General features: G+C 38.0%; 2 protein-coding genes across 2 annotated transcripts in view; one reads left to right on the top strand and one right to left on the bottom strand.

Annotated features, from left to right (window-relative positions):
* The window catches only part of Tes (testin LIM domain protein), a 295,208-nt gene that overhangs the window by 241,721 nt on the left and 25,605 nt on the right, over positions 1-27,882 (bottom strand). The window lies entirely within an intron of this gene.
* The window catches only part of Tfec (transcription factor EC), a 68,795-nt gene that overhangs the window by 21,135 nt on the left and 19,778 nt on the right, over positions 1-27,882 (top strand). The window contains exon 2 of the mRNA XM_052173259.1: positions 11,379-11,627. Within this exon, the coding sequence (XP_052029219.1) occupies positions 11,514-11,627 (114 nt within the window). The 5' untranslated portion in view covers positions 11,379-11,513. The remainder of the gene's footprint in view (positions 1-11,378; positions 11,628-27,882) is intronic.

Raw genomic sequence — 27,882 nt, 5'->3', positions numbered from 1 at the left:
AAAAGTATGGTACAAGGAGACACTATTATAGAATAAAAAAATCATGGGTCTGCGTGTAGGGTCCAAAGTTGGTTGGTTTGGCATAAATACCTGCTTGTTTCTTAAATGTTCCTATAGAAACAAACAAGTAAACAAACACAAAATCTGTTATCCACTTGATGAGTTATAAAATCCATGGAAAAATTAGGTCAAAAGCTATGTTACTACATACTGAAGAGTAAGTTGAATAAATAATTTGAAAACTTCCATTTTCATGTGAAAACATGAGCAAAAATGTATGTAACTCCAGGGCAGGTATAAACACCCCTGCTGCAGGCCATGCTGTGCCATCCTTGCCCCCATTTTTCTGTAGCTCTCCTAATTTCTACAGGACTTCACTCACTCAGTTTTAATTTATTTTTAAATTAATCTTTGATGATCTGTAGTCTTGACTCTTTCAAATACTGAGACAAAAGATACGATTTCAAATTAGATGTTACCTACCCTAAAACTGTCTTTTACTACTGTTCCAACTTCTATTTTTAGATAATAAATATCATATTATATCATATATCATATCATATCATAATGTTGGATACATTATATTCTCATGTATCTCTATCAGTGGTCTTGGGAATAAGAATCTCTGCACTAATTCTGTCCTAAAACAGATAGAAAAAGGAAAGCACATCCAGTCCCGATTGTTTGCAGTAGCAATTTGGTTCACAGCAATAATAATGAGTTCATTTCCTCAGCCTGGCATTTCCATCTGCTTCAGCCTCAGTATTTTGGCATGTGCATTAAGTCCTTTATTATTATCATTTTGAAGAAGAAATCATTTACCATAGTGTGTGTGTGTGTGTGTGTGTGTGTGTGTGTGTGTGTGGTGGTACATTCATTTGTACATAGAAGGCAGAGTAGGACATCAGGTGTCCTTCCTGATCCATCACTCTGGGCTTTATTCCCTTGAGACAGGGTCTCTTACTGAATTTTGAGCTAGCCTAGCAGCCACCAAACTCTAGCAATGCTCCCATCTCTGCTTTCCAACCCAGCAGAACTACGGGGATACCTGACCAAGCTCTACTCTGTAGGCAGTGCTGGGCAGTACTCAGACCTGATATTGACAAACTAGAACTCTTATCCACTGAGCCCCTCCCCAGCTCTCAGATCTCGATATTAGTAATAACTTTATCTGAGACTTGCTCTATTTGAAATTATTCTACATATTCCTGTATTAGGGTAGACTGGTGTTCATATGATGTATTTTTTCTGTTTATTTACTTATAAATCATGTGTGCCTTAATATCTAAAATATTACTACAAGTATTCATTTATTTATTTTAAGGTTATAATATAATTATATCATTTCCCCATTCCCTTTCCTATTATAAATTCATCCCTATGATATCCTTATCTAATTTATTCTCGCCCCCCTCTCTCTCTGTGTGTGTGTGTGTATTTTTCTAAATATATAAACACAACCTGATCAGTCTTTACAATGTTGTGTGTATTTATGTTTTCAGGACTGATGACTTGCTATTAAGTAGCTAACAGGTGAACTTCTTTTTGCTTTGGGCATTCCTTTGTTGCCTGTTGTTTTTTCTAGAGTTGAGGCCTTGCCAGTGTTCTCCTCCATATTAGTATGTCTACTGGTATCCCCACCACCGCGTACCAAGTAGAGTTTGGTCAGGTATCCCTGTAGTTCTACTGGGATGGAAAGTAGAGACAGAGTTTGGTGGCTGCTAGGCTAGCTTGAAATTCAGTAAGAGACCCTGTCTTAGGAATATAGCCCAGAGTGATGGAGCAGGAAGGAAACATGATATCCTAGTCTGACTTCTATGTACAGTGAATGTACCACAACACATGCATGCATGCATGCATGCACGCACACATGCACACACACGTGGACACACACACACACACACACACACACACAGTCATGTTGGTAGGATTTCGTGGTTGTAGCTCCTCCAACATTCTTAGGAGACAGTCTTACTGCAAATTCCATATTCTTCTGGGTCTTAAAGTCTTTCCAGCCCTTTCATCTCTTCACCAAGATGATCTGTGAGCCTTAGGTGAAGGAATTGTGTTGTAGTGTGTTAGGACTGAGCTCTACAACTCTGCATTTTGATTGTGTTTCTGTAATGTTTACTCCATTGCTTGAAAACAGAAGTTTTCTTGTAGAATTACACTGATCCAGCTAGGCCTTCAAAAAGGATGTGCAGTGTCTGGCTGTTTGGAGAGGTTAAATGAAGTGTGAGGGGTTCTTGATAGAAGCTTATGAGTTGGTAGAGACTCACATAAGGTGCTTAGAAGTTGCTGGTGTATTGGATGTTGGATGTGTGGAATAGTGGACCAGATAGATCCTGAATGATGGTCCATATCAGCCTGAAGGGAATGCTTGTTCTTGGTATTTTATTTATTTATTTATACAATTGATTTCTGAATAGTGAAGTGGATTCTGAAATTAATTTTTACTAGGTTTACAACCCTTTTATCTTGTAGCAATAGTGTTTTAAATCAAGACTTTTTGATTCTTAGGCCTTTTCGGTCTTTGGAGACTTTAATTGAGTTCCTTATTTTAGTTTTAATTTCTACTTTATGTGTATGAGTGTTTATATGTGTACCGTGTGTGTACATTGCCATGGTGATCAGATGATGGCACTAGATCCTTATAAACTTACATTTTACGCTAAGGACATTTTTAAATATATATATTTTAAGATTTTATCCCTCTCCTGGTCCACCCTCTGACAGGTCCCCATCCCATTTCTCCTCCTCTATCTCCAAAAGAATATCCCCACACTATCAGACCTCCACACTCCCTAGGGCCTCAAGTCTCTCGAGGGGTAAGTGCTTCTTTTCTCACTGAGGCTAGACAAGACAGTCCTCTGCTGTATACTTGTCAGGAGCCTCACATCAGCTAGTGTATATTGCCTGGTTGGTGGGATCCAAATTAGTTGAGACTGCTGGTCTTCCTATGGGGTCACCCTTGTCTTCAGCTTCTTCCTGCCTTTCCCTACTTCTGCCTCAGGGGTCCCTAACTTCTGTCCATTGGTTGGGTGTAAGTATCTGCATCTGACACTTTCAGCCGCTTATTGGACCTCTCAGAGGGCAGCCATTCTAGGCTCCTCTCTGTAAGCACACCATAGCATCAGTACTAGAGTCAGGCCTTGGAGCCTTCTCTTGAGCTGGTTACCAATTTGGGCTGGTCACTGCACATCCTTTCCCTCAGTCTCTTCTCAGTTTTTGTCCCTGCAGTTCTTTTAGACAGGGACAATTGTGGGTGAGTTTTTGACTGTGGAATCAACCCTCCACTTGATTCCCTGTCTTTCTACTGGAGGTGGACGCTGCAAGTTCCTTCTCCCCATTGTTGGGCATTTCATCTAAGGTTTTTCACTCTCAGTCCTGAGTGTATCGCACCTCTCAGGTCTCTAGTGCATTCTAGAGGGTATCCCTACCTCCTACCTCCCTAGGTTGCCTGTTTCCATTCTTTCTGCTGGCTTTCAGGGCTTAACTCCTGATCCCCTCAGTACCTGATAATGATCCCAGTTTTCCCTCCTTGTCCCCTTTTCCACTCAGGACCCTCTCCTCTCCTGTGATTGCTTTCTTCTCCCTCCCAAGGTTGATTGAGGTATCCTCACTTGGACCCTTTGGCTTATTAACCTTGAATTCTGTAGATTGTATTCTGGGTATTTTATACTTTTTTGGCTAATATTTGCTTAATACTGAGTATATAGCATGCGTTTCCTTTTGGGTCTGAATTATCATTCAGTATAATATTTTCTAGTTCCATCCATTTGCCTGCAAAACTCATGATGTCTTTTTTCTCAATAGCTAAACAGTAGAACATTGTGTAAATGAACCAAAATTTCTGTATGCATTCTTCCATTGTGGGACATCTGGGTTGTTTCCAACCTCTGGCTATCACAAATAAGGATGCTATGATCATAGTGGAGCATGTGCCTCTGTGGCATGGTATCTTCTGGGTATATATCCAGGAGTGGTATAGCTGGTCTTTAAGTATTGTGGGTCTTTAAGTAGATCTATTTTCAGTTTTCCGAGGAAGCTCCAGATTGCTTTGCAAAGTGGTTGTACCAGCTTGCAATCCCACCAGCAATGGAGGAGTGTTCCCCTTTCTCTACATTCTTGTCAATATGCTCTTACCTGAGTTTTCATAGGACAAGGGCTTCAAGTCTCTCAAGAAAGAAATTAAGACCTCAGAAAATGGAGAGATCTTTCATCCTCATGGATTGGTAGAATTACCATGGTAAAAATAACCATCCAACCAACAACAATTTATAGATTCAACAAAATTCTCGTCAAAATTCCAACATAATTCTTTAAGACATGGAAAGATCCTTTATCAATTTCAATGGAAAAACAAAAAGCCCAAGGATCATGGAAAGAATTCTTAATAACAAAAGAACTTATGGGGAAATCACAACCCCTGGCCTCAAGCTGTAATACAAAGCAATAGGGATTAAAAACTACTTGATATTGGTACAGAGGCAAACGTGTTGATCAATGAAGTAGAATTGAAGGCCCAGAAATAAAACCACACACTTGATCTTTGACAAAGAAGCCAAAAATATGCAATGGAAAAAAGAAATCATCTTCAATAAATGGTGCTGGTCTGATTGGCAGTAGGTATGTAGAAAAATGAAAATAGATCCATACCTGTCACCTTGAACAAAGCTCGAGTCCAGGTGGATCCAGGAACTCAACATAAAACCAGATAAACTGATTCTAATGAAGAGGCAGTGGGAAAGAGACTCATTAGCCTGGGGAAAATTTCCTAAACAGAAGAACTCCAATGACTTAGACAAAGACTCAACCTCTTGACAAGATCAAGAATTGATAAATGGGACCTCATGAAACTGCAAAGATTCTGTAAGTCCAAGGACATAGTCAATAGAAGAAATCAGCATCCTACAGATTGGAAAAAAAATCTTCACTAATCCTATATCTGATAGAGGGATAATATCCAAAATATGTAAAGAACACAAGAAGCTGACCCCCCAAACCCCAAATAGACCAATTAAAAAGTGGGTTATAGAACTAAACAGAATTCACAACAGAGGGATCTTGAATGGCCAAGAAATGTTCAAACTCCTTAATCATCAGGGAAACGCAAATTAAAACAACCCTGAGATTCTACCTTACACCAATCAGAATGGCTAAGATAATAAAACTCAGGTGACAGCACATGTTGGTGAAGCTAAAGACATTTTAAGATGAAGTGTGGGTGTGGTGAACAGACCTTCAGTGTTTTGAGGCAGTAAGAAGCGCTCTTAAGTGTGGATCCATTCCTGTAGCCCCGTGGGTACTTTTTGAGGATGTTATTGTCCTATTGCCTTTGCACATGGCTTATAATTTTTAATGGATACCCAGTGCATCTTAAAATCCATTTACAAAGAGACCATGTGTATTTTCAGTATGAAGTACATTTTGGATGATGCTTATTCTTTAGAGTAACAAGACAGGCAATCCTCATCCCTCCCTCCAGTCATGTGAGTCCTAGTACTGCTGCCACACACTAACTCAAAAGTATGGATATGCATATTAGACTTTCAAGGGCATGTGAAACACACACACACACACACACACACACACACAAACACACACACACACACACAATTAGTAGCTCATCATTAGCATTTTGAAGAAAGTATCACAGATTAGGTTAATTGAAAGTAAAAGACAATTTGAATATTCACTGTGCCTATGCCTGTGGTTTTCTTCTGCTTTCTTTTGGGTTTGATGCTTTGGCCAACATCTCTTAATGTCCTGAGAAGGAACTAACTCCTTTCTCAAGCCCACTGCTGGTAATTACCTCAGCTTGAATTTCTTTGAAAACTTTCTCATCGTTCCTTCACTTCTAGAGGGAAGTTTCCCAAAATACACTACTCTAGCCTCTACCTTTCCCCTCAGCAGTTCAATGTTTCACTTCATTTCTTATTATGTGCAGGCTATGGCGGAGAAGCCAGATGTTGTAATTCTTTCCTAACTATAGGCAAAATGTTTCTCACTATCTTGTTTTGGAATGGTTTTCTATATGCATTTTGAATATTATTTATCAGGGCCTATTCTCTCTCTTTCTCAATTCTTTTCATTTCCTCCCTGTTCTGAATTTTCTCTCTCCCTACATCATTCCCCACCTTTGCTCTGACATTTATCCTTTTCGGTGTTTTCTGAAATTTCTGTGTCTATGGCTTTCTGCCTCACAATAATTCTGAACAACTCTTAGTCCTCATTGTTTCAAAAACAATAATTTAGTATTGGGTATTATGATTGGGTATTATGATTGCAAGATATATGGGAATGGATGTTTGCTAAATGTACTCTTTAAAAAAATAATTTAGCATTTTCATTACAAAATGAAGCTTGCATTATCATTTCATAGCTATTGGATATTCTGTGTTTTCAAAGAACTGTCTATTTTTCTTTGCACCTTAGTATTTGAGGTGCTTACTGAGGCATCCTTTCTTGTAGATCCTCTCCAGATGTGTTGTATCTAATATGCCCACAAAAGGTATTCTTCATCTTGTGGTAGTGTTTTGGTTTCTAGAATTTTTTTCTTGTTTATATTGGAATGTCTACTAGGTGTTTTACATGGTCCTTTGTCCTTTAACGTGACCCAACTACCTCAGCCTCCTCAGCCTCTTCAGCCTCCTCAGCCTCCTCGGTGTTTCAGCATCTCAGCACCTTCAGCACCCTCAGGATCCCCAGTCTTCTCAGCTGCCTCAGCATCATTAGCTTCCTCAGACTCCTCAGCATCCCTAAGCATCCTCAGCCTCCAGAGCATCCCCAGCATCCTCAGCATCCCCAGCATCCTCAGCCTTCTCAGCCTCCTCAGCCTCCTTAGCCTCCTCAGCCTCCTCAGCCTCCTCAGCATCCCCAGCATCACCAGCATCCCCAGCATCCTCAGCCGCCTCAGCCTCCTCAGCCTCCTCAGCCTCCTCAGCCTCCTCAGCCTCCTCAGCCTCCTCAGCCTCCTCAGCCTCCTCAGCCTCCTTAGCCTCCTCAGCATCCTCAGCCTCCTCAGCATCCCCAGCATCCCCAGCATCACCAGCATCACCAGCATCCTCAGCCACCTCAGCCTCCTCAGCCTCCTCAGCCTCCTCAGCCTCCTCAGCATCCTCAGCATCCTCAGCCTCCTCAGCCTCCTCAGCCTCCTCAGCTTCCTCAGCATCCTCAGCATCCTCAGCATCCTCAGCCTCCTCAGCATATTACTCATCAGTCCTTTGAATCCCTAGTAGGTAACTCTAACTTCTCTGTTCTGAGTTTTGTTCTGATGCTTCTTTGAGATGTTATTTTCAAACTCTGGTTATTTTTGGCTGTTAGTACTTTTAAGTTTCTATTAGCAGCAAGACATGATGTGAAAGACAAAATCAAAATGATGACGCCCAAACTGTGATGAAAAGGCCTTGGGTATTATGATTGCGAGATATATGGGAATTGATGTTTGCTAAATGTACTTGTAGAACACTGCTAAAACACTGCTAAACATAGTTTAGAGTCTTGGGAAATTTAATCCTTTGATTATATTCAGGAACAAAATTTCCTCCCTTTGTAATGATCTAGTGATGACCCAGTGACACCCATCTCAAACTATGACAGGTGTAGCGTGCCACGGAAAAGTTGGTAGTCTATGCCTTAGCAACAGGTCTGTGGATCCCCAAAGCTGTGTCCCTTACAGCATTCATGCACACTGAAATCTCATGACCCATTTCTTCTCCTGCTCATGGCACACATAGTCTTTCAGGAACCTGCTTGTCTCTTCTCTGGTTGTCATGGTAGCAGGTTGAGCAGCTTGGTCTTCTCCTTTAGAGAAGGATCCCCGTCCTTCATGGCCATATTGAGACTAGATTAAGCCATTTGAACTGAGGCACAAAGGCACTCTCCCTGTCTTCTATACGTAGCTTAGTGCCCACATGCTTGACTCTTAGAAGCAAACACTGAACAGCAACCTATAATTCAACTTACCGAATATCACAAAGTATTGGAGCACTGAGTGGAAGAAATCAAGTAGCCCCTTTGTGGTTTTGGAACCTAGGGAATTTAAGTATTTTGAATGTGGCTTGGCTGGTGTTTCACCCTGAGCTGTTCTATTGTTTTGGTATCAGTCTTTGACAAATGTCAGCGATTTGGGGACGAGTCCTGTTATCACAGTTAATCAGCTCTTCCTGTGTGCTGGAAACAATGATTTTCCTGCATGGTTTAGTGATGATTGGGGCTGGGGGGATTCCTGTTATCATAGTTAATCAATTCTTCCTGTGCCCAGGAAACAAAGACTTTCCTGCTTGGTTGACTGATGGGTAGATAGCATCCAAGACAATCCCCACCATTGTCTGCTAATTCCTTGTAATTCTTTGTGGCCAACCACTTAGATAAGAGTCAGTCTCGTTGTGAATCTCGTCCATCATTGTAGAGTATCTGTGTGGTTTCTCTAAAAACACAGATTTGTGACACTGTCTCCAGTTTTATTTCCATTTTTCACTCCCTTTCATTTTCCTTCTATGTAAGACTGTCTCTATATCCAGTACCTGCCTTATAAACACATCCTCTTCTAAGATGCTCAGAAAAGCACTGCTTTTTCATGCCATTATAATTTATTGTATCTGCTACTTAGCCTACACAGAAGTCAGTGTCTTTGTGTCTAGGGGGCAGGCTGCATGGTCTAATTATTTCTCCTACTTTCTAAGGGCTATAGACATGCTATTTAATGCTTCTAAATCCCAGTTACAGTTAACATCCTACCATGGGGTCACTAAGGGTACATACTTCCTGGGTTTTACATAAAGATAGAAGAAAGCAGCATCAAACACACTACATGCAAAGTGCCTATACCAGTGCCTAGTAGATGATGCTTTGTTTGCTATTTGTGGTTGTTATAGTTGCTTTAGTTAAATTAGTTCTAGGTAATAGATGATGAAGTCCAAAAACTCTGGGACTGTGTGGAAAATTGTTTTATTCTTGATGACTTCTGCAAGTATGAGGTTTAATAAATGTGTTTGGTGTCAATGAGTGAAGGGTGGGAAATGAATTAGTTAATGAAAGGAATTCTAATTCTAAATGTCCATACAAGCTCTACCATTACACACCATTCTTTTAGCTATATAGTATGAAAGATTGCTCAGATCTGTTAAACTGAAAAAGCACCCAGGAAGCAACTGGCTACAAAAGCCGCTCACAAGAGTGCGCCCTCTACTGGAGGGGTGAAGAATCCTCATCGTTACAGGCCTGGTAGTGTGGCACTCTGTGAAATCAGGCACTATCAGAAGTCTACTGAACTTCTGATTCACAAGTTCCCCTTCCAGTGTCTGGTTCGAGAAATTGCTCAGGACTTGAAAACAGATCTGCATTTCCAGAGCACAGCTATTGGTGCTTTGTAAGAGGCAAGTGAGGCCTATGTTGGCCTAAGGGGTTGGCCTTTTTGAAGATACCAACCTGTGGGCTATCCAAGGCCAAACGTGTAATAATTATGCCAAAAGATATCCAGTTAGCATGCTGCATACGTGGAAAACCTGCTTAGGAGTCCACTATGAGGGGAAACGTTTCATTCTCAAATTTTTTTCCCCTCATCTTCCTGTTATCAGTAGTTCCATGGGGTCAAAGGTACCCAAGTATATGATTGGAGTGGAAACATAGGGAATAGAATCGAGTATTGGCAGTTTCTCCACTTTTGTGTGTGAATGTTTAATATAAATGCAAGATGTAAAGTATTGAGGCAAGGAAAATGTTTCAGTGAACACATTTCAACAATTTAACTTTATAACAATTATAAATAAACCTGTTAAAATTTTCTGGAAAAAAGAGAAAGTATTCTTTATAATGTCTATATTATAACTGTTTGCAGAGAAGTTAGGATCATCCAAACATCTACCCTTAAAAATTTACCATTGGCATTTTAACGAAATGTTATTTTACAACTTTAAAGCTCATAGTAATATAATTAGTAATATGTGTAATCTTTATTACCAGTCTTAATCTTTTTTATATGACTGAAAAATTATTTTATGGTAGCACAATTAAAATAATGCTAAAAATGTCAGCATAACAGAATTAGACTAAAGTAACTACTACAATATTGTACCCCAAACCAGCTAATTTAAATGCAAAATACTTTCTACAGGCTATTTATCTGAGCTAATACATGGTAAGGGATTTAAGGAGTAGTTTGTGCAATGAAATAAAAAGAAAAATAAGCACTGTACAGCAATCTTTGCTATTGTTTAACATGAGGGAAAATTAAATAGGTTTATATATAGGCCACTTGAGGAAAATGTATTAAAAGCCACACTACAGCATAGTAAATATAAAGGCAACTGGCAGGCAATACGCCATTTAATAGGGTTTTATAAATACTCTATTTGCAGGGCTTTAAAGGGAGGCTTGAGGTGCTTAAAGCTGTCCTTTCTACAAATTATGGGATAATATTAACTATGACAACCAAACTGAGAATGCCCAGAATTCCTTTGTTAAGGTCATCCTTTGCCAGGGTCATACCTGTATGCAACGTGTTTGATAACTCCCCTCCCCTCCCTCCCTCCTCTTCCCCCAGTCCCTTTCTTCCCTACAATCCTGTTCCATTCTTGCAGGTTTTTTTTTTTATTTTGTTTTTGGACCCATTGAGTGTAACCAGAGCCATCTGTGTGAGTGGGAATGCCCAGACATTTAATGGTATACTTTGTAAAAGGGATTTCACAACACAGTTGTTTAGTTGGCACAGAAGAGTTTTCACAGTGTGTTTGTGTGGGTTTTTTTTTACACCTGTTGATTCATGATGATGCATACTAATTTGTTCTCATTATTTGATAGAACATAGAAAAATTTACACTATTTATAAAACAAAACTCTGCTCAAAACAGAAGCACTGGAAGATACAGAAAAGTAGAAAAAAAATCACCCAGGATTTTATCACCGTTAAACTATCATGCTTTAACAGTATATCTATTTCTAATTTGTGCTTCCTCATGAAAACATTTTAGATTTTCTTTAGAAAACCTTTATTGTATGTAAGAATCCAATATATAATATCACATATGTTATATAAATACCACGTATATTGTTGAACATGTTTTATTCACCTGTGACATTTAAACACGTCTTTGTTAGAGACTCATATAGGATCAGTGTGTTTATATTTATCCCTCATTGCTATAGATAATTAACTTTGAAAGCCTGGTTAACATTATATTTTTTTCTATCAAACTTTAACTCATTTCTTAAAAATCATCAGATCATTAAAATCCTGTCACCGTAGGACAGAAGCATCTTCATAATCTTAAAGAATAGGCATCATAGTGTGCTTAGTGTTCTGATTCCTTTTGCTGGAGAAAACTGGTTTATTACATGGTGTTCTACATTTCATCGACTTGTTTTTGTATCTGTAGGTCCAGGCACACTTAGAAAGCTCGACGAAGCCTCAGCTACACGAGGCCCAGACACAGCAAGTAACGCCTTTCACCCTTGACTGTCGGGCGTTCGACCAGACTCTCAGGAAAGCGCAGCCTCCAGCAGCAAGCTGCATGCCTCTGGCAGAGCATGGCCCCAGGAGCCCGGACAGTGATGCCGGCTGTGCAGGAAACCCATTCGCAAATCCTCTGGCTCTCGGGAAAGAAGATGGTGCTGCGGAATGGCATGTATGTTCAATGGCTGGCTGTGAAGTCTGTCGTTAGAACTTTCATTTTAATAATCAACTAGTTATCAGTGATCCACTAATAATCTTATGCATTTAGAAGATTTAATTCTAATTGTAATGGTTTGGGCTTTCTGATTGACTTGAGTTGAATTTATCATTATCTTAGATAGTCCATAGATTAAAACCGATAGAAGTTAAAGACCACAAATTTTGTTTCCTAAAGGAATGCTCATTACAATAAAATTAATTTCCATTACATTATTACATTAAATATTTAATGGAACCATAACTCAGTTTTTTTACACTTGATTTTCAATATATATTTTTTAGGTTTAAATAAATTCTCCGCTACCACCTACTAAATAACTGGCATGAAGTTATGCTGAGTCTCCAAATTAAACAAGAATAGCTAGCTTTGTGGAATATGATTTGCTTTTAAATGATTCTTCAAAAATACTGAAAAAACAATGACACAAAGTAGGAAATACCTAGAACTTGGGAAGACTTTAGTATTGTCTTAAAGAAAATTTATGTTGATAAGAGAGTTTTTTTCTCTTTTCCCTTGTTTTCCTTGACTGACTTGGTGGCACTCTGTTCTTTAACACTGGAGTTATCCTCCTGTAGTCTGAACTGCTTGTGAGCATCTCCAGTACTCAGATTAATGTTTTTCTTCTTCTTTTTTTATTCGATATATTTTTTATTTACATTTCAAATGATTTCCCCTTTTCTAGCCCCCCCCCACTCCCCGAAAGTCCCGTAAGCCCCCTTCTCTCCCCCTGTCCTCCCACCCACCCCTTCCCACTTCCCCGTTCTGGTTTTGCCAAATACTGCTTCACTGAGTCTTTCCAGAACAAGGGGCCACTCCTCCTTTCTTCTTGTACCTCATTTGATGTGTGGATTATGTTTGGGGTATTCCAGTTTTCTAGGTTAATATCCACTTATTAGTGAGTGCATACCATGATTCACCGTTTGAGTCTGGGTTACCTCACTTAGTATGATGTTCTCTAGCTCCATCCATTTGCCTAAGAATTTCATCAATTCATTGTTTCTAATGGCTGAATAGTACTCCACTGTGTAGATATACCACATTTTTTGCATCCACTCTTCTGTTGAGGGATACCTGGGTTCTTTCTCTCCCATCCCCTCTAGTACTTGATCCTTCCCCCCCTTTTCCTTCCCCCTCCTCTCTCCCTCCTAGATCCCTGTCTGTCTCTTCACCTCCCGGGATCATCCTGTTCCCCACTCTACGCAGGACTGAACAATTCACACCCTAGTCTTTCTTCCACCTAAGCTCCATATGGTCTATGGGTTGCACGGTGGGCATTGTGAGCTTTTGGGCTAATATCCACTTATCAGTGGATTACAAACAATGACTTCATGAAATTTTCAGGCAAATGAATGGAGCTAGAAAATATCCTGAGTGAGGTAACCCAGATACAAAAGAACACACACGATGTGTAAGAGGAGCCGTTTATACTAACTCTTGTTCCCAGCCTAGACTTTTCATTTAGCACCTTTGTTCTGCTGGGTGCTTTACCCTATGGGCCCATACACAGCTCTCCAGAGTTCAGGTCTTTCTTGTGAATATCCTAATAGAGTCTCTTGATTCAAGTTGACCAACCACCTGGCTTAGAAGAGCAATGGGTATTTCAAGCTTCTAGGCTAATATCCATTTATCAGTGAGTGCATACCATGAGTGTTCTTTTGAGACTAGGTTACCTCACTTAGGATGATGTTCTCCAGTTCCATCCATTTGTCTAAGAATTTCATGAATTCATTGTTTCTAATGGCTGAATAGTACTCATATCAAATGGTGCCCAAGAAGAAGGAGTGGCCCCTGGTCCTAGAAAAGCTCAGTGCAGCAGTGTAGGGGAATACCAGAACAGGGAAGTGGGAAGGGTTGGATTGGGGAACAGGGGGAGGGAAGAGGGTTTATGGGACTTTTGGGGAGGGGGAGATCCAGGAAAGGGAAAATCATTTGAAATGTAAACAAAGAATATATCAAATAATAAAAAAAGAAGAGTTAATGGGATCAGATGGCAGTTTAATCTGTTTGGAGATGGTTACTACTTGTTATTTCTTTTTATGCCAACTACCGTTTATCGTGCCTCAGCATTTCCACCTTCAGTTTATATATATTAAGGTTTCCCTAAAGGCAGTACAATGGAAAGAAGAGAACTGGAGCGTCAGTAGTTTCCAGTTTCATTTCTGTTGCTGTGATGAAATACCCCAATAAAAGGATAGAAATGGTTGTCTTAGCCCACAATTCAAGATTAAAATTCACTATTGTGAGAACGGCCAGATGATGGGGATTTGAAATAGCTAATAATAACGCATTCAAAGTCAAGAAAAGAGACAGAAAATACATACAAACCAGTGATCACCTCACTTTCCCCCTTGTATATCCCAAGATCCAGCCTATGAAATGCTACCCACATTTAGGATGGGTCTTACCACTGCAATTAATGCCATCAGAACAGAACCATAGCCCAGTCTGATCTAGGTAGTCCTTTCTATAAAGGTGATTGGTATGTCTACTTGACTACCAAAACTATACAAGTGTACAGGAAAAAAGAGGAATAGAAAGAGCAAAGGAGAAGTACACAGTCTTTCTAAAAAGTCTTTAAAAAAAATAACCTTCCTCATCTACTGGTTATTTCTTAAGCAATCTTTGCACAGGAAAAGGAAGCTTTGGTGGGAAAGAAATGAAAATGCAAATAGAGATTAGATTGAGGTTAGAGCTGTGGATCCAGAGTTGAGAAACTCACACCTTGCTCTGCTGCTCACTAACTAGGTAATCTGGGATGAGATGGCTGATTTCCTTTTCATTTGATTTTCTCCTCCCTGTGATAAGAATAAGTATGGAATTCACTTTGTGGGCTGCTCAGAAGTCCAAATGACTGAGATAAGCCAAACACTAGAGACAATTCCTGATACATCTCCCGCACTATGCAACTGTGTGGTGCCGTTGCAGGTTAAGGTGTTTGCGTGTGTGGCTCATTTTGTCACTAGTTATAAAGATGAAGATAATGAATGGTATATTTTTACATAATCTTAAATCATATAACCTAAATTTAGCATTAGTCAGCTAAAATTTCATCACTGGCCTTTGAACATCTACAAAATAATTTTAAAAGTAACAGGATGATATAGAAGTTCCCCGTCCACACAGTGAGACTGAGGACTTTGGTCTGAAGCACTTCCTGAGAAGCAGTACTCTGCTGATACTCAAGCTGATTTCAATGAGTGTGCCCAGGGGCCCCTGCACGGTCACCCGGGGGCCCAGGGAAGGTAATCCAGGAAAGGCATCCCACATTCAGCTCTCGAATACTGTGGACTTTGATATATACATCAAAGTGTCTGAAAACTTAAATATGCTGAGTAAACTTTTAGTCTCCACTGAAGGTCTTCGTGATTTCAAATTAAAGCATCACTTTAACTGTTGTTTACAGCATTCTGAAGGCACTGTATTCTATTGGATGGAGATTGATGAGGATAAAGTCAGTATGGAGTTAAGGTTTTTTTAGGAGGAAAAAGCAGAACACCAAAAGAACAGTATTTCAGACCCCAAAAGGTCAAAAAGGCCACAATTAATAATCAGTTTAGCATATAAAACAAAGCAATTTAGTTTTATTTGAAAATGGTGCTTCTTCTGCACTTTTGAAATAGACAGAAGACAGCAAATGAATATTGCAAAATGCATTATACAAACAAAAGATTATATAATATTGAGAATGATTATAGGATTCCACTCTTCTTTCTTTGTATATATTTGTATATATGCATGATTATGTATGTATCTCTCTGTATGCATGTACGCATGTATATATTTTTGTATCTATCATCTATCAATCTCTTTATCATTTTATACTTATATAATCAAGCAACTGATTCCATATCTAATCTGCTGTAGCATTATCCAGGAACAATTTAAGTTTGACATTTCCTATTTGAAGACTTGCTTATAATCAAATAACTTCATGAGGTCCTGATTCAGTTTTGACTCTTTCAGTATGATTAGTAGATTGAGATTCATAGACTTTCCTCCCTTGTTGAAGACAGAAAAATTACTATAATAAAATATGAATTATTTCTGAGCCAATATTCAGAGGTGAACAAAAAGGAGAGAGGCCTCATCATCTTAATGTAGAAGGAATTCTTTATTGAAGTCAGTATTCATTCCTGGAACCATATTCCAAGAAGGGATGCTATCTTATCTTTTATTTGATTACTTTACTCATTGTCCAATTATTAGCTTCAGAAATGTTATCGCTAAAGTTTGTACATACTCTTTCCACATATCTTAAAGGACTGTCTGCTTTGTTTGTGAGTTAAGATCCTTTAGAAACCGCATGAGGGAATAGAGAAGGTTTTCATTAAGGCACTACTTTAAATATTTGATTCGGATATGTGAGTGACTACATTTTGTAGGCTGAGGTCAACAATTTATCAGTGAATCATTTAGTTAAACAATGGTAAGATAAATGCATGAAATTCAAGGCCTGAGAAATAGTCTGTGAAAGCATCCATTTCTTCTTTACTAATTCTAAATAGATTTTGTATCAAAAGAATTGTCTTCCTCCTTTTCTCTAGTATGTGAGACTTCAGAATTTACAGTTGACTGAGTATCACATGGAGAAGCTCAGATGAGACAAAACATTGGGCAAGTGGCCCCGCTTTTTATAATAAAGCTTCTAATTAACTTAATTTAAGTTTGTTGGCTTTTCAGGGAAGGAGTTCAAGAGTTGTCATTTTAGCCTAACAATGATTACTGAGTGTCTACACTGAGAAGTGACAAGGACCTGGCCATTGCTCTGTGCTCTGGATAGATCTTCTCTTTTACAAGGAATCGGTTCCTATGTAATGTCTGTGTAACCTGAAAAGCAAGGTCTCAGAGCACAAGAAGACAATATTCAGCCTAGTCTGTCTTGCTTCATGCTTGACCTCTCAGGGTTTCCACTTCCTAACATCGGTGTGATTGTATCCTTCCTGTTTTAAACATCCCTCCCAAGCTCCTATATGACCTCTTACTCTTGGCAGTTTCCCCATAATTCTAGTATTTTAAAGATGCATTATCACATCCCATTTTTGAAGTGCATTTTCTCTAGCTTTCTTAATTTACTTTTGTTTAAGCTCATTGAGATGACGTATCAATTGGACCAGTGCTACTGTTTCCAATGCCTATTATTTCCCATTCACAATATTTTTAATAATCTTCTTTAACCTGTCTACAGTGTCCAAAATATAACCCATTTCTTTGACAAGCATCATTAATCTCTTCATGTTTTTCTATCGTACGTAAATATCCGTACTGGATAAACTCATTTATTTTTGCCACATCTTTACTGGGCAGATAAATAAGGAGCAACCTCTATAATGTGCATACTGATTATGTTAAATACATCATCAAATTTCACAGGAGAGTTTACATCAGAGGGACAAACCTACAACCATTTCTTAGTAAAATTACCACTAATGGAAACTATGTAATATCTCTCCTTAAACTTCCAACTTCCCGACCAATTACCCACTTTTCAGAAATGCCCTATATTGTCTTGGAGAAAAAATATGTGCAGTAATGTTAGAATTTGCTCAAAAGCCTTAGCAGTTCTCTTAAACCTCCACATTTGTAACATTTTCTGTACCCTATTAGAATAGAATATTTTTTGCTTCATTCTTAAATTCCCAAGAGGTTTTCCTTAGGTGTCATCAGTGTATGCTGACCCATTGGACTGTTTCTATTAATATTACTCTAAACCAAATAGCTCTCTTTAAATACATTTCTTTCTTGCCACCATGTTATTTCAGCACATGCATAAGTGCACACACACACACACACACACACCCTCACTGCCTCCATTTCCTCTCTTCCAATATCATCTGATGACCCCATTCTCTCCTCTCCAATCAAGCTTTTCTCTTCATGATTTTAAAAGGGCTCTTAACACCAATCAATTTAAAAAGTTTTTCTGAGATTATAATATAATTCCCCATGCCCTTTCCTCCCTCAAACTCTCAAAATGAAAAAAAAAAATAATGTATCAACTTAATATCTGGTATCAACGTCTTCATTCTCATTTGACTTGGCTTTCAAGTCACTTTTGACATGATTAACCACACCCTGAGGCACTTTCTGATAAGCGTCTTAGATTGTCTGATTTTTCACCAATTTTGCTGACTCTTTCTTTTCTTACATATGGTGAAATGCTGTTTCTCGGGCCAGCCTTTGCCCATCTCTTCTCTTATATATGTATATGCTTTATCCATGATATCATGGCACGTCAACTTGGATCTTTCTTCTCCATGCTCAACTTAGATATGCTGCTGCTTGTTTATCTGTTGTGTTATCACAGATGTCTCAAACTTGCAATGGCTGAGCATACTTGATACTCCCAAATATATTTTTGTTGATATGGGAAAATAATGATAACAAAACTCCAAGAATCATGCTGCTGCTCTTGTCTCTGTTTTATTCTCTCCTACCTCTAGAGTCTGTCCCAATTAAATGCAAGATTTCTATAATCTTACTACTTCTCAACATTTCCTCTCCTCAAATGACACTCAGTTCAGTAGTTCATCATTAGCAGCTAGCACAGTACAGTGTATAACATTGATGTCAGGAAATAAATACAGAATGAGTATATAATGATAAATACTAAATAAGAACTATACATTTAGGTACAATAGTAATTGGATTCCCAATATAGTTTGTATTTATGAGTACTTTTAATGGATAAAGGTCAGCAGTATTGAGGACGGGGCAACAATAAAATGTTGCTTCTTTGCACTGTCTACACATCGCGATAATGATTTTGTAATACATTTTTCATGAGGAGCTGTGTGTGATTTTCAGAAAAACAACCTATATGATAGAGGCTGGCTGTATTTTTATATAGCAGAAAGATAAATGACAGAAGTTCAGCAATGTGGTCAAATTCATTCTTTAAATGAATAGAATATTTGGAGTTTGGTCCCACCCCTGTAAGAAACCCATGCAACAACTGTCTCATCACCCTGTACCAGCCACTCTGAAAAGGTAGCTAAATCAGAAATCTGAGAGGACCCGAGACATGACTGTCTCTCTGCTACACTGAGACTGGATGACTAGTTAACCAGTTAACTTCTAAGTTTAGATACCATGCTGTAGTTTCTCCCAATCGGCCTTAGTTCATTCTTTTCCTTTAGAGAATTTTTTTTTTTTTTTTTTTTTTTTTTTTTTTTTTTTTTTTTTGCGGGTAGCAACTCATTTATGTTAACGTGCATAGGTATTTTTCTGTCAGGTATCTGCAAATTCTGGTGGCATTTGGCAATCTAAGTAAACTGTTATAGTTCAAGACCATTCCAGAGACAAGGACTGAGTAAATATTAACAAGCCCCCGTGCTCGCTTGGGCCTTGAAAGGATTGCATGACATCAATGGGCAAGCTTTTGTCCGTCGCAATCTAGGCCAGATTAGTCTTAAAGTCCAAGGAAGAAGCAAAGTTCACCTTAGTGCAGAAGTTTCTGTATGCCTCTCCTGGTTATTGTTTGCAAGCTTAAGGGAAAGAAATGATGAAGGAAAAAGAGAAAACCATCGCTATTGTGAAGGTTATAGACCCTTCTAAGTTGAAACTGGTAAGAATGCTGTCAAATTCTTTTGCTATTTGGAGGTGAAATGAGATTACTTGTTGATTTTTAGAGCTATAGTCATTAAAATAAAGTATGTAGACTTTAACATTAAAAAGTGCAAACTATAATTAACTGTGAGTTTTGAAGAGCTTCTTTACTTTTGAGTACTCTGGGCTATGCTAAGAAATTCTATAGTTTATTTAGTTTAAAAAAACAGCTAAAATTAATGCCTTATTGTGACTCTTATATAAAACGTGAACTTTCAGTGAATTGTTTATTTTCTCTTTCTACTAACAACTGTTTTGTTAACTTAGTGCTAAAAGAATAATGAAGATATCGTATGTGTGATGTGAAGCTGTGCGAATATCCAGTTTTGCGTTTTCCTTTTTGTGTTAAAGCTAGCTCGCTGAGGGAAATCCAGCTCCAGCCTCACTCATTATTTTTATTCATGTATAATGGAACAAAAATAATAGTAACAAAATAACCCAGCAGGATTTCGTGGCTTGGTGTTTGTCATTTAAGTCTTAGACTGATGTTTTAACAAATAAAATATGGTTTTGAGGCAATTGGCCATGTAGGTCCTAAAACTGAACAATCTGGCTCGCCGAATCTAAATGAATCAACACCCACAAGGAAGTAAAATAATCTTTCGAAAGTCAGTGTTTCATGTGTGCTGTATTCTCCAGCCTATGCTAACCTGTGGTGCGCCTCTTTATATCAGGAGTTTATCTTCTTTTATGTCCAGTTTCTCTATCAAACAGTCTCCTGCTCAGTTTTACCATTTTAGATTCACAGTGAATATCCTCATAGAAAAGCAAAAGGCGAGGGTCTAAACAAACACATCTATCAGCTTCCTTTGAAACCTCACACTAAATACATGAACACACACGCACACACACACACACACACACACACCAATTAGGGCTCCTTCTGCCTTTTGTTACTTCACTAAAAGTTTACTTGCAAATTTAACTTGTAACCTTCTGTAAGTTTTGGTGACATTGTCTGTTTAAAATGAGATTATCTAGCAGATACATAGTATGTTTCATAAAAATGTCAGGGTTTTTGGAACTAATATTAGTTTTAGGAAAGCACAGACTACAGAGTGTGAGGTCCTGTCTGTTGCTAAGTGAATGCATATGAAAAAAGTTGAAGCAAATAAGTATAAACAACATTTAAGGCTTTGTTAAAATTTATTAGCCCTACAGTTCTCTGGTGAAGAGTAAAAAAATCCTGGTTACATCTAAGGAGCCTGTAGCATTGGGCTTTGCTCCTTTGTTAAGCCTTGGAGAGGAACTGTTCACTTTTGATACCTATAGATGGGGTGGAGTTGAGAAAAGAACAGTGGAGAAGGAGAAAGACAAAAATACTTATGAAAGACAAGAATGCGTCTGCAGAGGGTGGAGAACACAGCGCCGTGTCATACAAGCTTGAATCTAGGCTATTATTTCAAGTGCTTTTTTTAAGGTGGTATCTCCTGCTAGCTAGGAGCTCCCAGTGTAGGTGAGGCTGGGTGGTCTGTTAGTCCCTAGAGTGTGTGTCCACCTCCCTGGTGCTGTTATTCCTAGCAAATGCCACCACTCTCTACTCTTTTCACATGGACTTTGGAAATCAAGCTTGTGTGTTTGCATTGACAGGACACTGAGCCTTCTCCTTCGCAACCTCTATTGCATTTACAGGTGTGTTATTTTTATACCATTACTTTATTTCGGAGCTGCAACTGCTTTATATTTAGAATGGTAGTTATACACTACAAGGTTGTTCCCATGGTGACTTAAGATGTGATTTTGAGATATTATATTATACTTGGCATTTAATAAGTAATTGGCTATGGTATAATGTATGTTATTATGTTGTGTTGTACTGTCCTTTGAAAATTTACTCATCTTCACAGTCACAATTCATTGTAATCACCACCATTACCCACACTGGAGTATGAAGATGTCAAATACAATTCTGAAAATCCAGTATGAGTATACATGATAATAACAAGGCTGTAAAAATTTAGCGGTAGTAAAAATTAAGATTGAATCAGTAAAATAGAAGCCATAAAGGTATTTTGAGTTTGGGATTTATATATGAGTTAAATGGCAGGGACCTGAGGATTCAGATTCTGGAGGTCAGATAGATTATACGAGTATTTTAAATATCTTTTGGTTTGAGAAGGAAGGTAGGAGTTCATGAGGAGGGGTGTAGATACACTAGATGACTCGATAGGGATGCATCATTTAGGTAGAGGGACCTGAAGAGTTTGGAGAATGAAAACAGAGATGAAATTCCAAAGCGGATACCATTACATTTTAAATGTCATGTCAGGGGTCACATTGCTTCTAGTGCATGAAGACTAAGGATAACTTTCAAGTCATAGTACAGTGCTGCTCTTTCCTGAGAAGAGGACATGGATCTCTATGCACCGTTTATAGTTGTGTAGATGCTTCTACAATGATCTTGGCTGTAGCTTTTGTTTTGCGTATCTGGACAGAGCCATTTGTAAACAAAGGCAAAGCTATTTTTCTTTGGTGTCACTAAAAGTTACATTTTAGCAAAATAGTGTTCCGCTGACTCCAGCATTATCAAGAGCTCTGCATTTTCTCTCCAGAGTCTTATTGTTGTCTATCTCCTGTTTAGTTCTTTAACCCACTCTGAGTTAATTTTTAAATATATGGAAGATAAGGGCCGGAATCACTCTTTTTCCTGTAGATATCCATTGAAACCAATGTCATTCATTTAAAAGACTGCCCTTTGCCACTGGGTGGGAGGGGGTTATGGGAGCCGGTTACTTGGTAACCTTGTTAAAACTGCTAGACTATATTAGAATGTTTCATTCTGGCTTTGTTAATATGGTCTGCAGACCTACATAATTGTCCTCATGTCCAAATGAAACCCTTTGTTATTATTTCACCACATAGGCATTTTCTAAATCTGTTTTTGGTTCATTGGTGTTCAATACATGTGAATTTTACCATGTGAATTTCAATTTCATCAAAAATTCATTGGTCAAATGCTGGCAGTCACATAGGAGATGTTATGGTTTTAGTAGTGTTAGCATCTTGATGAAATGGTGTCTTTCTAGAAATATGGGATATTTTCCATTCTTTGTGTCTTCAATTTTATCTATATATTTAAGTTTCAGCCTATACATCTTTTCGTTTGGAAGTTAATTTTATTCCCAAATCGTTTTTTGAAGTTATATTAAATGGAAGTGCTTTAATTTCTTTTTCATGTTGTTCATCACTTATTTATATAAATACAATGGATTTTCATGTGCTGATTTTATGTTTTGCAACTGCGCTAGCCAGCTTCATTGGTTAGCTTGAGTGAAGGTAAGGTATTTGGGGTTTTTTTTTTTTTTTGTATTTTTATGTTTCATTTTTATGGAATCTCTGGAATTTCTAAATATAGGATCATAACCATACCATCTGTGTGTGGAGACAATTTTGTGTATTTCTTGATGTTTTGTGAGTTCTTCGTGGTTTTTCTTGACTAATTGTTCTGGTTAGACTGCTATCTACTGAAATCAGAGAGGTGAAAGCAGACCTCCTCATCTTGGTCCAGATATTAAGGGAAAGCTTATTACTTTTAGTTTTTTTCATTCTTGTTTCATTAAAAATTCCTTCATACAAGACTGAGCATGTTGGCTCATGCCTTTAATCCCAGCACTTGGAAGTTGAGGCAGGTGGATCTCTGTGAGTTTAGAACTAGTCTGCTTTACATAGAGACAGCCAGAGCTTCTAGGAAGACTCTGTCTCATGGGCTTCCCTTGCACTAACTCTCCCCAGGACCTCCTTATCTCCCTTCACACCCATCTTCCTGCTTCCTGTCAGAAGAGGAAAAGCCAAAATCAATGACAATCAAAAGTCATAAACTAAAACAAAACAAACAAAAAAATCAATAAGGCAAACCCATAATATCTCCTACTGTCAATCAAACAAAGAAACAACTTTACCACCACCAGTAAAACAAAAAACAAAAACAAAAACAAAAACAAAAACAACAAAACAAAACAAAACAATTCAACTAAACAAAAAACCATGGAATTCGTTTTGTGCTGGCCAATTGCTCTTGATTCTAAGCCCTGTCTTGGAGTACAGTTGATATAGCCAGTGACACTCCATTGGAGAAACTGGACTTCTCCTTCCCCAGCTATCAATTCCAAATAGATTCTTGGTTAGGGATGGGACTTTGTGGCCCTGTGATCTCTGTGTAGGGATTATGTGTGGTTTGAATCTCTGCAGGTCTTGGCCATGCTATCACAGCCTCTGAGTTCATGTGCATATCAGCTCCTTTGTGTCTATAAGGTGCTGTTTCTTTGGAGTCATCTACCACCTCGGGCTTTCAAGTCTTCCTGCCTCTTCTTCTTCATAGATGCCTGAAATCTGAAGGTAGGAGTTTATTAATGGCATTCCATTTAGGACTTAACACTCCAATGTCTCTACTCTCTTACTCTCTGCACATTCATTGACTAGTTGTAGATCTCCATATACTGCAAGATAGAGCTTTTCTGATGAAAGCTGAGTGGTGATCTGATTTATGGAATAGCCATATGTCATTAAGAGCCATTTTATTGCTATGTTCCTTTATTAGTAGAAGGTTTTCCTCTAGATCCATGCTCAGGTTATTGACTACATTGGCATTGTCTGTATGGGTTCCAGCTCATGGACTAGGCCTTAAATTCAAGCAAAAGGTGGCTGGTCGCTCCCATACTATTTGTGCCACTGTAGAAGCTTCCTCTCTGACTATATACTCTGTTTATTTGAGTGTTTATTTTGTCCTCTTTCTCTCCTAAATAAGTCATATAGAAACACAGTAGTATTGTTGATTTATTCCCCCAAATGACTTGGGCTTTGTGAACCTTTACTGTGCTATTTGATTATTTTCCTCCTAACTTCTTGAAAATAATAATTTATCTAATTGCGACCTCAATGTACTTTTCCTCAGATTATTCTTTAAGACTGAGATTTTTCTTAAGTTTCTCAATATGCTAGAAATTATTTTATGTGTGTTCTTGTTGTTTTTCATTTGTTCTTAAATTTCAGTATGATTTCATCTTCACTCTTGAGTTGTCTGACAACTTTAACAGTTTTTCAAATCTAGTGATTTATGAAATTTGTGTTGACGTTTTCTTTTGGCTGAGTCAATGTCTGACTATTTCAAAGATATTTGAGAAAATCACGTTCGATGTTTTTGCAAGTACTGTAAAGTCTGTGAAGTCACTTTTGTTCAAATCTTTCATAACATTCCTCATTATTTTGTCTGCTTGACATTTCAAAAATGAAAAAGAATGTATTAGGTCTTCTACTCTGATAGTAGACTACTCACTTCTGAAATTTCAACATTCTTTACATGCTTGATGTGGTTTTCATTAGATACATGTATGCTTATCATTAGTCTTTTTTAAAATTTCACTTTTCATATGCAGTTATTTTGTTCCTTTATTATTACTTGTCTGCTAAAATAATTGACAAAATAGTTGCCAGCAACAATCGAAGTACAATGTGGTTTTATTTTAGTTCACTTTTTCAGGCCACAGTCCATTGAAAAGGGGAAGTCACAGTACTGTGAGCTTCGGGCAGTTGGTTATGTCTCATCTTTAGTGGCTGTTCTGTTGCATGCAGTCCAGGACCCTGGCCAGGCTAATGGTGCCACCCACATTCACAGGGGTTCTTCCAATCTCAATTAAATTAATTTCCAAAGATGCTTCACACAGAAATGTCCAGAGGTTCATCTCCTGTTCATTCTCTATTCTGTCAATTTGACCATCAATATTAACCATCATAATCATTAGTGACATTTCTAAATTTAAAGCCCATTTTTATGGTATTAGTAAAGCTATGTCATGTCCCTTATGGTTATAATCTGCTGGCATATATGACTTTAATGTTTTTCAATTCAACGTTTGTATATGTCTTTTTTTAATATTTTTATTTTCCATATTCTTTGTTTACATTCCAAATGATTTTCCCTTTCCCAGATGCCCCCTCCCCATATGTCCCATAAACCTTCTTCTCTCCACCCATTCTCCAATCACCTTCCCTCCTTTTTCTCTGTCCTTATATTCCTCTCCAATGCTAGATCAATCCTTTCCAGAATCAGGACCCTCTCCATACTTCTTCATGGGAGTCATTTGTTATGTGATTTGTGCCTTGGGTATTCAGAGCTTCTGGGCTAATTAATATCCACTTATCAGAGATTGCATTCCACGTGTATTCTTTTGTGATTGGGTTACCTCACTTAGGATGATATTTTCCAGATCAAACCATTTGCCTAAAAATTTTGTGAATTCATTGTTTCTAATTGCTGAGTAGTATTCCATTGTGTAAATATACCACATTTTCTGTATCCATTCCTCCTTTGAGGACATCTGGGTTCTTTTCAGCTTCTGGCTATTATAAATAAGGCTGCTATGAACATAATGGAGCATGTGTCTTTATTTCATGCCGGGGAATTCTTTGGTTATATGCCCAGGAGAGGTATAGCAGGGTCCTCCGGAAGTGTCATGTCCAGTTTTCTGAGGAACCACCAGACTGATTTCCAAAGTGGTTGTACCATCTTACAGCCCCACCAGTAGTGTTCCTCTTTCTCCACATCCTTGCCAACACCTGCTGTCTCCTGAGTTTTTGACCTTAGCCATTCTGACTGGTGTAAGGTGAAATCTCAGGGTTGTTTTGATTTGCATTTCCCTACTGACTAATGATATTGAGCACTTCTTAAGGTGCCTCTTGGCCATCCAAATTTCTTCAGGTGAAAATTCTTTGTTTAGATCTGTACCCCATTTTTTAATAGGGTTATTTGGTCCCCTGGGGCCTAACTTCTTGAGTTCTTTGTATATATTGGATATTAGCCCTCTATCAGATGTAGGGTTGGTGAATATCCTTTCCCAATTTGATGGTTGTCATTTTGTCCTTTTAACAGTGTCCTTTGCCTTACAGAAACTTTGTAATTTTATGAGGTCCCATTTGTCAATTCTTGATCTTAGAGCATAAGCTATTGGTGTTCTGTTCAGGAACTTTTCTCCTGTGCCTATGTCCTCAAGGGTTTTCTCCAGTTTCTTATCTATTAGCTTCAGAGTGTCTGAATTTATGTGGAGGTCCTTGATCCATTTGGAGTTGAGCTTAGTACAAAGAGATAAGGATGGATCAATTCACATTTTTCTGCATGCTGACCTCCAGTTGAACCAGCCCCATTTGTTGACAAAGCTATCTTTTTCCAATTGGATGTTTTCAGCTCCTTTGTCGAGGATTAAGTGGTCATAGTTGTGTGGGTTCATTTCTGGATCTTCAATCCTGTTCCATGAATCTGCCTGCATGTCACTGTACCAATACCATGCAGTTTTTAACACTATTGCTCTGTAGTATTGCTTGAAATCAGGGATACTGATTCCCCCGAATTTCTTTTGTTGTTGAGAATAGTTTTAGCTATCCTGGGTTTTTTGTTATTCCAGATGAATTTGCAAATTGCTTTTTCTAACTCTGTAAAGAACTGAGTTGGGATTTTGATGGTGATTGCATTGAATCTGTAGATTGCCTTTGGCAAGATGGCCATTTTAACTATATTAATCCTGCCGATCCACGAGCATGGCAGATTTTTCCATTTTCTGAGGTCTTCTTCGATTTCCTTCTTCAGAGACCTGAAGTTCTTGTCATATAGATCTTTCACTTGTTTGGTTAGAGTCACACCAAGATATTTTATACTGTTTGTGGCTATTGTGAAAGGTGTCATTTCCCTAACTTCTTTCTCAGTCTGCTTATCCTTTGAGTATAGGAAGGCAGCTGATTTGCTTGAGTTGATTTTATAACCAGCCACTTTGCTGAAGTTGTTTATCAGCTGTAGGAGTTCTCTGGTGGAGGTTTTCGGGTCACTTAAGTAGATTATCATGTCATCTGCAAATAGCGATAATTTGACTTCTTCCTTTTCAATTTGTGTATATGTCTTTACCTATGTGTATAGGTAAAATTTGTGAGCTACTTATTATATCTATTGTTAGTTTTCAAATCAGTTTTAATACACTTTATGTGGTGAGTGACAGATATTGATTATTATTAGTAGTATATATGATGGTTATCCTTTGTTGCCTACTTGAAAACTTTAAGAATTAACTAAAACTAGTAGTTAGGTAAACATGTGAGGGATTTTTTTCCTTACTTAAATCATTTGAAGTGGGAAGACCCACTTTTAATCTGGATATTTTGGGATAGGAAGATACAGTTTTAATTGTGGTGGAAACCCATTTTAAAAATATGGAAGAAAGATCTTGTTCTTTGCCTGTTTGTCCCCACTCCCACTACCAAGTCCATTCCTTCACTGAATTAGTGTCTGCTTCTTTAGAATTCTGCCATATAGTGAAGACCAGATGAGATATTGAGACTCATGGACTAAACAAGTATAGTGAGTACTGGCTTCATGGACCTTCTACTGGTAGACAGCTATTATGGATTAGTTAGATCACAGCTTGAAAAAAATATATATACACACATATGTGTGTATACATATATGTATTATATGTTTTTTTCCTCTAGAGAACTCTAATATAATATATTTTCATTTTTTCTCTTATTTTAGTTTATTAATGTTCTATTTTAAAGCATATTTCCTGGTGCTGGAGAGGTGTCTCAGAAGTTAAGAGTACTGGATGCCCATTTGAAGGTCTCA

Source organism: Apodemus sylvaticus, chromosome 2, assembly GCF_947179515.1.
Source record: "Apodemus sylvaticus chromosome 2, mApoSyl1.1, whole genome shotgun sequence".
In the NCBI taxonomy this organism is placed as follows: Eukaryota; Metazoa; Chordata; class Mammalia; order Rodentia; family Muridae; genus Apodemus; species Apodemus sylvaticus.
The sequence above is the reverse complement of the archived record's forward strand: the minus strand, read 5'-3'. Positions and strand labels throughout refer to the sequence as shown.